The 15,156-nt window shown below is 43.2% G+C and overlaps 1 protein-coding gene across 1 annotated transcript in view; it reads right to left on the bottom strand.

Moving 5' to 3' along the window:
• Positions 1–313: 313 nt before the first annotated feature.
• PTCD3 (pentatricopeptide repeat domain 3) overlaps positions 314–15,156 on the bottom strand; it is a 15,742-nt gene continuing 899 nt past the window's right edge. The window contains exons 3-23 of the mRNA XM_017727776.1: positions 14,250–14,295; positions 13,464–13,532; positions 12,943–13,047; positions 12,456–12,579; positions 11,683–11,801; positions 11,212–11,285; positions 10,812–10,899; positions 10,665–10,725; positions 10,299–10,381; positions 9,501–9,645; positions 8,843–8,893; positions 7,929–8,012; positions 6,956–6,984; positions 6,564–6,667; positions 5,773–5,851; positions 5,593–5,683; positions 4,844–4,929; positions 3,595–3,743; positions 2,712–2,753; positions 1,667–1,825; positions 314–1,009 (exon numbers count right to left, since the gene is read on the bottom strand). Of these exons, the coding sequence (XP_017583265.1) occupies positions 931–1,009; positions 1,667–1,825; positions 2,712–2,753; positions 3,595–3,743; positions 4,844–4,929; positions 5,593–5,683; positions 5,773–5,851; positions 6,564–6,667; positions 6,956–6,984; positions 7,929–8,012; positions 8,843–8,893; positions 9,501–9,645; positions 10,299–10,381; positions 10,665–10,725; positions 10,812–10,899; positions 11,212–11,285; positions 11,683–11,801; positions 12,456–12,579; positions 12,943–13,047; positions 13,464–13,511 (1,800 nt within the window). The 5' untranslated portion in view covers positions 13,512–13,532; positions 14,250–14,295 and the 3' untranslated portion in view covers positions 314–930. The remainder of the gene's footprint in view (positions 1,010–1,666; positions 1,826–2,711; positions 2,754–3,594; positions 3,744–4,843; positions 4,930–5,592; positions 5,684–5,772; positions 5,852–6,563; positions 6,668–6,955; positions 6,985–7,928; positions 8,013–8,842; positions 8,894–9,500; positions 9,646–10,298; positions 10,382–10,664; positions 10,726–10,811; positions 10,900–11,211; positions 11,286–11,682; positions 11,802–12,455; positions 12,580–12,942; positions 13,048–13,463; positions 13,533–14,249; positions 14,296–15,156) is intronic.

The following is a 15,156-nucleotide window of genomic DNA, read 5'->3' as shown; positions in this document are numbered from 1 at the left end:
TGGCAGTACAAGCTCAGTCTTTCTCCAGGACCTGAAGAGCTAAAACTCGGATTTACTTCTTTCAAGGAGCAAGAAAGCAAGAGTTCACTGATGTGATTCATTAATTTGTACAGCATTAAAAATACCAAACACATCTTTGAGTAACAGGATATATACACAAACTGGTGTCAGACCACATCCCATCATGATTTCTGCCCGGGTAGCTTTCTTGTCAGAGCTGCTCTGCTGGAGTTTTAGAACACCAGGTATTTCTACCAGAAAGGCACACTTTGGTTCAACCACAGTTTTTGCTCAATGATTACCAGAATACAGCCAGCTTTAATGTCAGCCATTTATTAGAGACAGTCTCCAGCTGTACAAAGTGTAATTTAACATCTACGCTCCAACACCCATCCCAAAGCACCAAAAGGATGAGGAATACCACCACAGGTGCTGAGTATTGAATTACTTCAGTGTTTATATACAGAGTAGACTCGGTATTTAAGTAGTTCAGCAAAGTCAGATGGAAAGGAATTACATCTGGTGCAGGGTCGAGTGACAGGAGGCCCACAAGAAGTGCTCAAGCTGTGGAAGTCTTGTGCCTGTCCAAGCAGCTTCCAGGGTGCACAGCACTCCTCTCTCTCCCTGTAGCCCTCCACTCCTCAGTGATGCTGTTTATCAGGAGCCAGCTCTTGCAGGGGTGCTGGGGAGGAGACCTGGGGTAGCCCACACTGTGTTCCACATTACCAAGATTTAACAGGACAGCTTCCAGCTGGCAAACAAGGACAGTGTCTTGCCAAACAGGTCCCGTATCAGAACACTCCACGCACTCGTCAGTGCTGCAGCACCTCCCAGAAGCCATTCCTTCTGTAACTCCACTCCTCCCAGAGCCTCCTGGCATCACAGCAACAGTTGCTCCAAGTTTTCCCAAGAGGAAGGCAAGAGGGACAGCTACTCATGGTCACTGTCACTACTGTCACTGTCACTATCGCTGCTGTCACCATCCCACTTGATACTCTGCAGTGCCTTCCTGCAATGTAAAACAGATCAGTTGTGTCACCTGTTGTGACTCTTGCTTGAAAAGAGAGATCCCAAAACACAAGGCAAACACAGAGAACTTTATGAGCTGTCTAATATGCCTAGTGTCCTCAAAGCTGAACCAGCTGTCAGGGGTGCTGGGCTTGTATTTACTCCTTTGGAGCAGATCTGGCTCCAAACTGTGGTCCCTCAAGGCTAAGCCCTGAGCACCATCTGAGGATCACCTGAGCTTGGCTGCAGCAGCTCAGCAGTGCAGTGTGAGGTGACCATGAGCCTCAGAACCTGGGAGCCACATGCAGGGCCATCCTGTACCACCCCCTGCTTTTACTGGGCTGCAGCAGTGTCTTCAGGCAGCCAGACCCAGCTAGGAAAAGATTCTGGGAAAGAAAGGTGATAGAGAGCAGGACTGAGGAGTGGGTAAGGCTAACCCCACCATGGAAAATTCCCTTCCCTCCTAGGTGAGATGGATACAGCATGGAATGAAATGCTGAGGGGCCACTTCAGTCCTGGAGTCAACACACCAGGACATCATTCTGAAGCCAGTTCTCTGCTCTCTTGTCAGAGAAGCCTTTCCAAAGGAGTTTGTCCATCCCAGACCCTGTCTACTGTACCCTTTCAGCATGAAGTAACATGAAATATTCCAACTTACTTCTGTGTTTCAGAGAGTTCAAATTCCTCCTCCATCCTGCTTTTCAGCCTTTGAGATGAAGGAAGCCCAAGGGATGCTGCCAGCTTTACCATCTTAATTGCCTCATCTGGGGAATTGGTCTGCTTAGCACAGTTCAAGAACTCGTCCATCACCTTGTCACTGCAAAGGCAAAGGCAAATGGTGACCATTCTCAGGGTCACAGGAGAGGTGCCCATTAATTTGCAGCCCGTGCTTTAGAGAGGGAGAGGAAGTGACATTTTCAGATCACTCAACCAGTCCATCTCTGCTCCTGCCAGGAATTTCACCTCTGGTACAGAGTGAAGGCTATATGGTAAGTTTGGGAATTCCTGTCCCAGCAGAAAAGGGCAGGCACAGAGTACCACTAGGTGTATGGGCCTTGGTACCACACACCCTCACGGTGTTCACTTGGGCAAGCTCCAACTTTATTTTAAAAAAACCCCACACCCAAACAAATCCATTACTATTCCTTACAAGTTGTGTTCTACTTCAAACAATTCCCTCTTCCAGAATCCTGAGACAAGCAGGCTGGTGTAGCCTAACAGGTACCACCTAAGATTTAGGATTTGACTTGATAAACTTGTCTTCAGAAATCCAGGCACCTCTAAGACACCTGTGCTTGGTTAAGAGCATACTGGCTTTTTTCTGAGCACATGGGAAACCAGATGTTCAGGAGTCCTGCTCAGACTGATTTGCACCACTGAGTTCCTCAGTGGCACTGCTCTCCATGACCCAGAGCTTCAGTGACCAACCACTTCACTCCCTCCCACTTTGCATTTTCAACACGTTTGGAGACAGAAAGCTCCTGGAATATATCCACGGGATAAACCAACAGCCATGCTCACAGGCAGAGACACACATTCATGTCTGGGAAGTAAATGGACCACTACTGTCAGTTGTAACTGGAGGCTGGACTAGCTGACCTTTGGAAGTCCGTTCTATCCCAAACTATTCCTTCATTCCATAACAGAAACTCAGGATCTCAGCCAAAGAGGAGACAGTAACTGAAGAACCTAAAAATACTTACGTGGGAATCCTATTGATTTGCTGGAAACGCTCCATCATGTTCCTACTCAAAAGGAACAAAATAATAATTAGAAAACTCCATGTAACAGGAACAGACAGATATTCAACCTCTTGGATGAACCTCCACTGACATAAGTAAGCTCAAATTCATGGAACAATCTTCCCCATGGATCTCATGCCTTGCAAATACAATCTGTACCAGCTAACTTCACTGATTAGTTTAACACAAAATACCTTAAACTGCAGAAAATGGAAAGTGTAGCTGGTGGGCAGTTTCCTTTAAAATACTACATATTTTTAGTATTTTAAAATACTGCAATACTCTTTTGTTGCTACTTCTTTGTTTCAAATCAATCAGTGCACAGGGAACATCTGTATTTAACAGAAAATAGCTCAGAATCTTAAACTGGAGGCTAGATATTTTAACCTGTATTTCAAGTTCAGAGCATGTAGGACAGTAAATTCTAGCTATTAGAGTTCTAAAAATAGTCTGTTTAAGAGTTTTAATTAGGGTTGATGCTAATTAAAAATTTAATTAAGCTAATTAATCTCTTTATAAGTTTGAATTCCAAAGAGTTCTAAAAATCAGAAAATGGGAAGTTCTGGGCAATCAGGGAAGTGATAACGAAACCCCACCTGGCCATAAGATGCTGTACGAAACTCTACACCAGACACGTTCCTTTCTAAACCATTTTGAAGACAGACAACTGTAACTTGGTGCCAAGAATGAACAGTAACAAAGCAAAAAACCCATCACACTCCCAGCAGGCTTTATCCCCTCCCTTTGTCTGCACTGGCATTCCAAGGCTTCTGTCATTAGCTTTTGCTTTTTGTGACTGAGCCTTGAGCTGCAGTGTCAGCAAGCGCAGAGAGCCCACACGTACCAGGCATCCTGGGTCCTCCCAGCCCTGGAGAACAGCACCACGACATGGCCCAGAGCACTCCCTGTCCACTCCAACGGGACCTGCCCCAGCCCAGCAGCCTCATGGACAGCTTTGATTTCTTCAGCACACTTGGCAAATGCCAGCTGAATCTGTGAAAACATTGTGCTATTAAGAAAAAAACCTCTGAAATTAAGAGAAGTTTTTCAGGGCAATTTCTCCTGCAGCTCCTACAGGTTTGCTCTGTATGTGATTTAAATTTGTGAATTAACAGTTGCTACCCCTAGGAGACAAATCTCTCACTTCTGTCAGGACAACTGTCCCCCCTAGGCAAGCTCCAAGGTAGCTCTGCAGGGACAGCTGTATCTGCCTTCAACACCGTTCAGCTTGAGAAGGCAGTTACTGCAATGGAATCCTTGGCAAAAATCCCTGGATTTTGCCATGTGCTTCCCCAGAGATGTGGCTGGCTGGGCTGCATTAGTTTTCTAAATCCTGGTAAGGCAGGATCCTGCTCTGTGTAAATTTGAGGTTTCTCTATAGAGAATCCAATCTAGGCCATTCCAAAGGGTTTAGCAGGCCTGGAAAAGCTCACATGGATCTAGAAATCTGCAGTGGCAGATGCAGTGGAACTGGATCTCTAGGACTGACCAGGGATACAGCATTTACCTACAGTCTAGGGAGACACCACTACTCTCTACTGAGCTTCTGTGCTGGGGTTGGCTGGGATGGAATTAACTTTCTTCAGAGTTTCGTCTTTCTTACTATGGGGCTGTGTTTTATATTTAAGATGGAAAGTGCATTGTAACACCAGGATATTTTTGTTATTTCTGGGCAGTGCTTAAAGAGCATCAAGGCTCCCCCACCAGTGGAATGGGCTAGGGGTGCACAAGGAGTGTGGTACAATAAGGAGTTGGGAGGGGACACCTCTGAGACAGCTGACCCTAAATGACCCAAAGGATATTTCAGACCACAGGATGTCATCATGCTCAGCAGATAAAGCTGGAGAAAGGAAGAAGGGGGGATACAATTGGAGTGATGGTGTTCAACTTCCCAAGTAACTGTTCCACAGGAGCTTTCCAGGAGCCTGGCTTTCCTAGGGATGGCTGAACACCTGCCTGTGATGGGAAATGGTGACTGAGCTTGAGTTTTTGCCCTTTTACTGTCCCAGTTCCCTCCACCATCCCACAGGGGAGGAGTGAGTAAGCGGCTGTGTGAGTGCTCAGCTGTTCACAGGGGTTATCAGCTTCCTTACCTCATTAGGGTGCTGGTCCCTGCTCATCAAAGACAAGAACTCTTCCAACAGGTCTTGTCTCCTGCTAAACCCCAGCTGTTTCACATCTGTTTAGAGAGAGGCAGTAGTTGGTAGGTGTGACCTGTATCCCTGTTCCCAACTCCTGCCAATATGGTCAGCACAATTTAACAAGGCAGAGCCATTCTCTGTGACTGAGCAGGTCACACTTAGCTCCCTTTCTTTCCCCACATTATCAGGTCCTGTGCACCAAATACATGAACCAATCTGATTTCTTCTTCCCTTCCCTGCTGGTCTCAAGATTTCTGGGTATCAGCCCAACTACTCCCCTTGGTAACGGCCTTCAAGGTCCCCAGCACTGACCAACCTGGTGGTGGTGATGACCCTGTCACAGAACAGGGAGGGAACACCACAGAGCACTGTCTGTAACAACAGTTACCAATCCTAAGGGGGAACATGGACCCAAACTGCTGCTGAACAGCGAGGCCCACAACCCCCTCTGGCCAGAGACCTCCACCACTGTCAGCTGAGGATGAAGGAGTGACTCGTATTCTTTCATATGTTTTTTGGGGCTAGATTAAATCTTAACCAAGGATCTGCAGAGGTTGCACGTGATCAGATACCACAGGCAAGCACTACACCTTATCATGGCTACTCTGAGCAATGGGAAGTTTCCAAACTAGCTCCAACTTTGCACTGCTCCTGGCATTTGCCACACAAACTGCCTATGAAGCCATGTGGCCACCACTGACCTTCCCAGACGGAAGGGATCACTTCCAACTGGTTGGCTGCATCCAATGCTTGAAGGAGACCCAGTATATTTTTAGGAGATGGATAGAAGAGCTGATGAAGGAAGAGAGTCATTTCAGTCACCTGTGACTGCTCCATTTCTCCATGCTAAAGCTCTGCAACTCTTACCCTGGTACACTTACCGAAAATGACATTTCTTTGTACCACTTCAACACCACCTCAATTTGTTCCATCATGCACAACAATGAAAAGAATTTTGACCTAGAGAGAAAAAAATGATCTAATCATCATTGAATTAGGACAACCAAACTATACAGAAGTACCAGCAAATGATGGTGTGCTGATCAGATTTGTGTTGCAGATCAAGGAAACTTCACTGATTGCAACACTCCATGCCATCAGAAAAGCAGCAGTGTTTCTTATGACAGCTTAATGCTGACACTAGATAACTGGCAGAAGTAATTAGAAGTTAGACCAATGTGTTTTAAAATACAAAAAACCCTGCAATCTTCTTGCCTGATGCCAGTTTTAAGTAGAGTATTTTTTACGTCTGAATCTGTCTCAAATGCAACCTTTAGATGTAAGAACTGAACTAAATTACCCTCGTTACTTGTGCAAGTTCACAAGTCAAGCCTGAGTCCTTGATCCAGTGCACTAAAGCATCCCTACACTAAGAAACTATGCTGTTTTGGTGTTACCTCCAAAACTGCCACCCTGGGTACACAGAACAGCAGAAACCACAACTGGCTGTTCTAGTTGTCGGATGGGTGTTGAGATGAACTGATGCTCCAAGACACTGGACTTCAGTTCAAAGTCCACAAACTGAAGATAAATCCTAAGCAACCACTGCTCTTAAGAAGGATCAAATTCCCAAACTGGACATACAGTAACCAGCTGGTGTTCAGTGTTTGAGTCCTAGTTTGTATTGAAGCTGACAATGACATGCAAGATGCTGAATATGATCTCCACTCACCAGTAGCCATTTAACCGATCCACATCCAAGAATTTCCAGTTGTCTCCCTGCTCCAGTGCCTTGTTTAACTGATAGGCAAGCTTGATATCCTTAAGATCACAGCACTGCAATAAACCACTCAGATCTGAATGCTAGCAAATGTAACAGCATCTCTCAAGACTCACTTTCACAAAGGTACATGCACATGTCACAGACATGCAAATTACCAGTTACGGAGAAGTCAAGCAAAGGACTGCAGAATTATGGCAGAAAGTTACAGGAGGTGATGAGCACAGATGAAAATGGGAGATATGGAAAGCTAAACCTTGTATGACAGGATGTAAACTCACAGGCAATTCTCCAACAGCTGGAGAGGCTCAAAGGAATTCTGATGGCAGGGAAGAGGCACTTACCACTTGCATGGCGGTGGGAAAAAAGCTGGCTGAAAGGGAGCAAACAAGAGTCTGTTAACTTCAAGCTTCCAAGGAGACATAAACCAGCTCATTAACCCACCCTCCTAGAGGACACATAAGGCATATTCAATTAGAGACTCAATCTGTAACTCAGTTTGACAATATAGCAGCGTCCTTCACTTTCTTGGTAGAGTCTTTGGTGTGGCAGAGGTGGGTGAGTTTTTTTATACACTTCTGGCAGCAACTTGGACCACAGAAAAAAACAGTTTCCCACACTTAGCTGGACAGAAGCAAAGGAAGGAGGTGTACAACATTCTGACTCTTTCCAGGAATCCTTCCAAAGGCAAAAAAGAAAGCTGACAGAGTGGCTTCCAACACTTTGTTGACACCACATTGTCTACAGACCTTTCTTTGCCAAACCCATTTTCAGATGGAAGCTGCATCTGCTTCCAAACGTACAGAACGGCTTATGAACTTCCCAGGGCAAAGCTGTGCACATACAGATGGCAGGAAGAGCCAGTAATACATGGGATGTTCAGAATATACCCCTCCTACAGACCCACACTCCAGTTTTCCATGAAGTTTTATTTCATAAAATTTTCTGAACAGGATTAGGAAGAGCTAAAATAGGAAAACTCACACACCACACTACAACAAAAACCTGCCATTCACCTGATGTGTATCATTTGATGAAGTTGTTGTCAAATGTTCCTCCTTAAACTGATCTTGTAAATAGCCTTGGGGTACTAATTACATGGACTTAAAACACTCATTCACACAAGCTACACACCTACTTCCACACAAAAGCCAGTGCACCAATGCACAGCACAATTCCCAGTACTGGAATTTGCCCTTCTTTGTCTCCAGAAGTACCAGAAGGGACTGAGAGAAGCAAACTGCATGCATTTATCCTAGCTGAGTAAAACTACCTGAAATTCACAGGTATGTTTTTACCCAAGCTTGAAGTCCTTACCATCATCAGGGTCCTGGGCAGTGAAACTCCTCTTTTCAACCTCATTTAACACCTCAGAGATGATGTCTGATGACTGAACATCAACTGTGGGACAAAGAGACAAACAACATCACATCTCAGTTGCACCAAGCACTTCCTTAGTGAAGAACATCAGCCTGCAAAAACAATTTGAAATTGGGAACAAGCAACATAATTTTAAACAAATGTAATTTCTGTGGTGCTCCACACCAGCTGCAATTTAATTTCCTGTAAAATTTGCCCAGCTATTGCCAGATTTCCACAGCACAGCAGGGCATAACCAGAAAGATATAAGTGCTTTCTAGCAAGGAATCAAACAGGCCTGGAGGTTTGTCTGTTAGAAGGCTGCACTGAAAAAAGCAAAGTATTTCATAACCAAACAAACAAAAATTTAAAAGGGGAAAAAACAAAACACCAAAAAAAACCCCTAGAACCAAATACAGACTCCAGAGCAATTTCCTCACATTTCTTAAAACACAGGGACTGCAGTTAGGACTACTCTGCCTATTTTCTTCCTATAGTCAAAAGTCTGTGTGCATGGGATCTCAAACAGTTGGGTTTCTGCCTTCTAACACAGCTATTTTTCATGACAGCTCTAACGCACAGAACTGTTGCAGGAAAACAAAATCCCTGTGCAGTTTCACCCCTGTAAGTGGCACAGTCTATGAAATCACACCCACTGTGGTCAGATCCAGCCTCCACAGCGACTGAGTAGCGTTTACTCCCGGGATGAGGTTATTGCTCTTTTTTTTTTCACCCAAGCAGAATCAGGCAGCACACTAAGATCACACCCATAAAAGGCTGACTTTTAATCCATAAGTGAACTGCCTTCACCCATCCCATCAAAGCAGCTGCTACACAAGGCACATTCATGGCCAAGCTGACAGCACACGTACCGCCTTTGTAGTACACGGAGAGGAGATGATCATAGGATGCCAGGCTGGGCTCTGGAAAGCAAACACATTCCAGTTACTTCAACATTCCTGGCTGAGCTTTGTGCCACAGCTCTAATTCACAGTCTGCTCCTCCAGTCAGGCAGCATGCACAAATTTAATATCTCTCCCTGCCCACCCTAATGCTGGACCAGACCTCACATACAGACACCTGGGAGAGGTGATATCCAACACTGGACCACCAGCTGAAGCACCCTATTTCTGTGGGGGGAGCAGCCAAACCTCCCTGTTCTAAATTAAAATCAAAACCACTTCATAGCTAGTTCCCCTTCTCCTCACGAATGGAATGTTTAGCCTACCAACAAGCATGCTGCTGGGGCAAAGCACACCCCACAGGACATCAAATCAATTCTGCAGATATTGTCTGTTTCTGCAATATTTATTTGAAAGAAAAATTATCATCTAGATCAAAAGCTTTTTTCTGTAGAGATGTAGATATATATACCTGAACTGGCTTGGATGGCTTGTGAAGTACATCTTCCCTGGAATCAGGGAATCACCATGTTGTGTGGTGCAGAACTCCTGAGTTAACTGTTCTGCTCTGGAGGTGGCACTGGAATATCATAATCACTGCATATAATAAATACTCTGGTTCTCTTACCTATATCAAGTGCTTCCATTTCCTTTAATACTGATAAAGACATACTTCTGCCCACACCACCACATCTTCTCAGAGTCTTCAGTACAGAATTGAAAGTTAGCAGAGTTGGTTGCACTTTCTGTTGAGCCATGTGAGTCAGGAAGTCCTTAAAACAAAATCCCCAAATTCTTAGTGCTTCACATTGTGGATCACAGTTCAGCTTTCAGGTGGGTTATACCTACATTTCCTCGACTAATCCTTCTCACCCCCTTCAAGTGAACAACTCTGTTCTAACTCATCATTTATTAAGGGAGTACTGTCTAATTATTAATGACCAAAACCCAAGGCTACATTACATCAGAATACATCTTGAAGATTTGCCTGTAGAAATAATGGAAATTTTTATAGTTACATAATATCCTTCCTTAGTGATGTGTCAATAAAACTCAAAATTCCATTTCTGTCACAACACCATGAATTAACATACAAATTCAAAAGAGTTTTTATCTAAAATTGTGCATTTATTTTATTTCCCAGCAGTAATTTCCCCAATTACTTTCTGTCCAACCAGTTCCTGGATCAAGTACGTTCTCACAAGGCAAACCACTCTGCAAAGGCAAGGTTGGATTTTTCACATTTGCCACTCCTCCACAGTTAGCTTTTCTGTTTAAACTACTGTACTTCCTTTACAGCAGATTAGTATTTGGGGACAAAGTTCTTGATTTCAGTCTTCCAACAACTACAAAATTTTACTAATAAAGCAGGCCCAGAACCCACACTCCTACCCCTTCCCCACCTCTTTTGCTCTGCCCTCCTTACCTTGGCTAATTCCCATCTTTCTATGAACTTCTCCTTTAGATACGGGACTGCTCTGATCAGTGCATTGAAGGTGTGCACATCAGCTGGAAAATGTAAGAGAATCCATTTTAAATGACAGTTTATAGTCTAAAGGAAACAGTTTGCTCTAGCATGGCTCAGTTTTTGGCAAAGTCTCATGCAAACCTGTTTCCAGTGAGCCAGCCACACGCCAACTGCACTGGAATTAGCAGTTTGCATTCAGCTCCCATGATCCAGCTGAGGTCCGTACCCCTGCGCCAATCATCACTGCCATGAACAAACACTCCTGTGCCCAACACGGGGTTTCTGTACTCAGGAGACCACAAAGCACAACCAAGAGACACTCACCCTTGTGCCTTTCATTCAGCAAGTCTATGTACATGTCATATGCTTTAGAATAAGCCCCATGCTGCAAAAACAAAAATAAACAATCTCTGACTGTGTGAGATTTCACAAGCTGAAAAAAAATTCCCCAGCACTGAAAAATAACTTTACCTTCACCATCCCACGGATCATCGTGCAATAGGAGTGTGCATTCCTCTCTGGCATTATCTTAAATATCCTTTCAGCATGGTTGTTCTCCCTAGAACCAATGAACAAGATAGATGTTAAAGAACCAAATAAAAGATACCTTTAGGAAAAGGATTCAACACGTGGAACAAAGAAATGGGCTGTACCCCAAAAGACTGACATTCACATATCACACTCATGGTACTTGGAGCTACTCTACAATCACCTACCAGATTTCCATGAACACTTTAAAAGGTCAGCAAACACAGGTTTATTTAATAAGTAACATTTGTGAGTATGGGCTGCTAAAAGACTTAGGTCTGTTCTATAACAATACAAGTGCACAACCCACAGAATATGGGAATACAGGCAACATTTTCTGTACCTCCATCTGGGGCCAGATGACTGCGAACCTCTTTGGAGCTGTCTCTTTGGAGCTTTCTGTTCTGAAGCATTCTCCTGGAGAGATTTTTGCAAAATTAAGTTTCTGAAGTTGAAAATTATGATTTAACATCAAATGACATTATTTGCTAACAACACTGAAGTTCAGCAACATGGACCAAAGATGGTTTTTAATGGGTTGTATTAGAATAATTTCTATCATAACATTCAGGAAGCAATAACTGGATCAAGAATAACATTTCTGTTACCAAACATATTTACACAAACTACTGTTGCTACTAGGTCACTCTTGGGACTTTTATAACAGATTTATCTCCTGGGAATGTTGACTGCATCTGATCCAGCTCACGGCATCTCTCATGCAGACAGTTACAGTACAAAAATTTTGACATCACCTTGATATACTCCCACTATGTATTAAATAAATAAACAGAGATCATCAAGTTTTCCATACCCCTGGTTCTTCCAAACTGTCTTTTTCTTCTTCCTCTTTTTCAGGAGTAGGTTTAACATCTCCATAAAAGCACAACAAATCTAAAAGGCTGTTTGTGGTCTCCAGAGATACAGGGGTACCTTTACAAAACGAGAATTTACGACAGTCAGAGAAAGTGAAGAGCTCACAGCTCTGTAGCCATATCAGAAATCCTTTGAACACCACTTTGCTCTCTTTCAACACAAAGACATTCTCTAGCAAGTCCCTAATCCTGGGTGTGACACCAGTACTACCACAAACCCACTCATTACAGGAGACAATTTTAACACTGAACTAGAGTATGTTTTTCTACTGAAGCCACTGAAAGGGTAAAGTTTTCCTGATAAAATAGGAGAGGGAAGTGACAGCTGGCAGCCAGAACTGTGAAGCAGCACAAGCCAAATACAGCACCTGAAATTTCTAGAGCTTTTCATAACTCTTCCTAGGATACACCCTGCTGTGAAGAACACTGTGTGTTCCACTTCCTTTGAAAGAGATTTAAAACCAACAAAAGGTTTTAATCTGCTTCCTGTTCAAGCAATCATTTGTTGTCCTTATCACCGAAGTGACGTGTCAGACAAGCAGTAGCTAAAATTCTCCAATAATTCTAAAGAACCACCTAACTGGACCAGAGTCAGTTGTGAAAGGAGCAACAGGGTCACAAAATTGTCTCCAGAGCCTGTGCCAGCTACTAAAATAGTTTTGGCACAATTTAAGAAGAGCTCCACCACAGAACTTGGCCTGTGACCACATACCTGCCTGTAGAAGTTGATCAAAAATGTCCACCGACTCTTTCACCATTCTGAGGTGGATGCGCTCCCTTAGAGCTTCCTCGCTCACTCCTTCAGTCTGAGGTGTGAGACTCTCCGGCATCAGGTACTAAAAGCAAAGAGTGGAAGTCAGTCATAAGCTCAAACCTTCTCTAAATAGCCTCACTGTTCACCCAATACACTGCTTGCAGCCCAACAACAGCAGTCCTTTTGGTGATGAAGGACCGCACACATCTTCATCCCTCACTTTTGTGCTAGGAAGCAACATCTAAACAACACTGCTTTTCTTACTTTTAGCTCAAGAACCTGATGTGATACTGAACTCCCAAGGGAAGATAGTCACTACAAAAATACAATGTTGTTTTCATACTGTCTGAGAAACAGTTACAAAATTATCTTATCTTAGTTTTGGACCAGTCTGACATCTGATTTCATTGACAAAACACAAATACAACGAAAACAAAAAGCTTACTGGTATGTTGGGCTCTGCAAAAGTCTTGTCAAAGTACTGAGGAAAGTTCTTTATAATGTATTTTGCAGCATTTCTCCCAGACTCCTTTGACAATGAATACAGACGCTGCATAGAAATGAGAGACAACAAGACGAAGAAATACACGAATTACAAGGCTGAAAGTGAGGAGAAACATTTTCTTTAACAATGAACATTCTGATGGGATCAAATTAAACTCATGCTTCATTTTCAACTTAGTAGAATCACAGGGACAATGTTCCAGATAAACATTCTGGTATCTGTGCCAGTATAAGAATGTCTATTCTTTAAATGCCATTGTATTCTACTTCCTTGTTACTTAGTCAAGGGACACAGTTCAGATGTCTAAAAAGCTCAAAAACATGTCATTTTAGAGAGAGGAGAAAATTCAGAAAATAATCTGCTACTTCATTTTCTTTTGTAATCAAAACCAGGCTTCAATCAGATAAGAGCATTCACAGCCCAGGAGGGAAGCTATCAAGGAGCTGAGAGGAAATACCTACAGAATTAGCTGCGTTTCTTGGCATAAGGAAGGGGTCATCCTGGAACATGTAATGAGCAGCTGTAGGATCCTGTAGGAAGAAGAGCCCAGGATTGAAAGGTTTATAGCTATGTGCACAAGCATAACACACTGCCTCATGGAGTTTAAGGCACAATGAATTCTTCCATGCATGCTTTACACAAATTCCTCGTGTTCAAAAAGGTGTAGCCTGTTTGGAAATAGTTTTAAAAATATTTCCATCTTACACACACACTTGCAGGCTAACATGGTGACAAAAAAGGGTCCTTATTATAACACGGCAAGCATTAAGTGTCCTGCAAATCAAGCAGGACCCCAAGTGTAACAGTCTTGGGAAGCTGATGGGACTTGCAGGTTTTGATTCAATTTCCAGAATTCAAGATAGACAGGATTAAAGAACAGCATGACAGCATTTCCAGGTTTTGCCCAGCAAGAGCAGACATTCATTGCACTTTGTAATGCTTTTCTGGACTGAGATTGGGAAAGACATCCTGGATTGGGAAGCTGAACTGGTGAAGGAACTTGCTCCCTATGTGAGTGAAAGCCTTACCAAAGTACTGCAGCTTTCACTAGTAACTGCAGATCTCTCTTAGCACAAGAATGAGGCTTTAAGGACACCCCAAAACACCCTGAGACAAAGGGAAAACCCTGATATGTAAGTTGCATCTTTCATTTATGGCCAAAGTAGAAATTAAAGGCCTCCTGAGCACAAGGCTATTGCACAAAATGGACAACCTGACCCATTTCCACAATCCCCAGAACCACTCACCCTGTTCACAGTAGAAGCCAAGGTCTGGAGCACCGCAAGCTTATCCCTGAACACAAGGAGTTTGATTAATACTCAGCTGCAGACTTTGAATGCTGTGCATTACATTGTTTGGAGAACAAGCACAGGATTAGCCTGACCCATAAGGATGTTCAGTTCTAGGAAAAAATGGTTTTGCTGCACTTAGAAAATAACACTTTTCACAAAGGAAGGGAAAACGCAAAAATGGTCTCAGCTGTTGAACAACTGCAGGAAAAAAAGATTTTGAGGAAAACCAGAAGACCATCTGTGTTTCCTGCTATTACTCCTACCCTTATAATAGATTATCAAAGAAAGATCATAGGGAAGAGACACAAAAATAATTCCTTGGAATGCTGCTCCTAGAGCATCTCTGAGGGACAAATACATCAGGTCCCTCTCCAACACACGTTTTCGCGAGAAAAAATAAACCAAACCAAAACCAGTTATCTCAGGACTCCTGTGCCTGTGGATCCTTAAGACTTTGGTTGTTTCCAGCAAACAAGGAAAGGCCAGTGGAAGTGTTTAGGTGAAGGTGGCCTTACTTTAGGTTTACATGCAGACACCATTTGACCATAAACTTAATTTTTGCTGTACAGACATGCAATTCCATCTTAAGTGCTCCCAACAAAATAGCTCTTGTTCAGTTTTGTGATTTTTAAGCAGGATTTATTCAGCCAGCTATCAATGATCAAGTTTTATTTTGCTGGAAGAAACATTCACGTGCAAACAGCCAGGTGAACTTGATTTTACACGTCTTTAGCAAATGTGATCTTTTACAAAGAAACGGAACTATCCTTAAAAATGCACTTGTAGCTATTTGCAAAAGAAATGTCAGGAATGCAGTGTACATAGTCTGCACGAGGGGAAGAGTCAACCATATTCAACGAGC

This window comes from Corvus brachyrhynchos, unplaced genomic scaffold (assembly GCF_000691975.1).
Source record: "Corvus brachyrhynchos isolate BGI_N302 unplaced genomic scaffold, ASM69197v1 scaffold80, whole genome shotgun sequence".
Lineage (NCBI taxonomy): Eukaryota > Metazoa > Chordata > Aves > Passeriformes > Corvidae > Corvus > Corvus brachyrhynchos.
The sequence above is the reverse complement of the archived record's forward strand: the minus strand, read 5'-3'. Positions and strand labels throughout refer to the sequence as shown.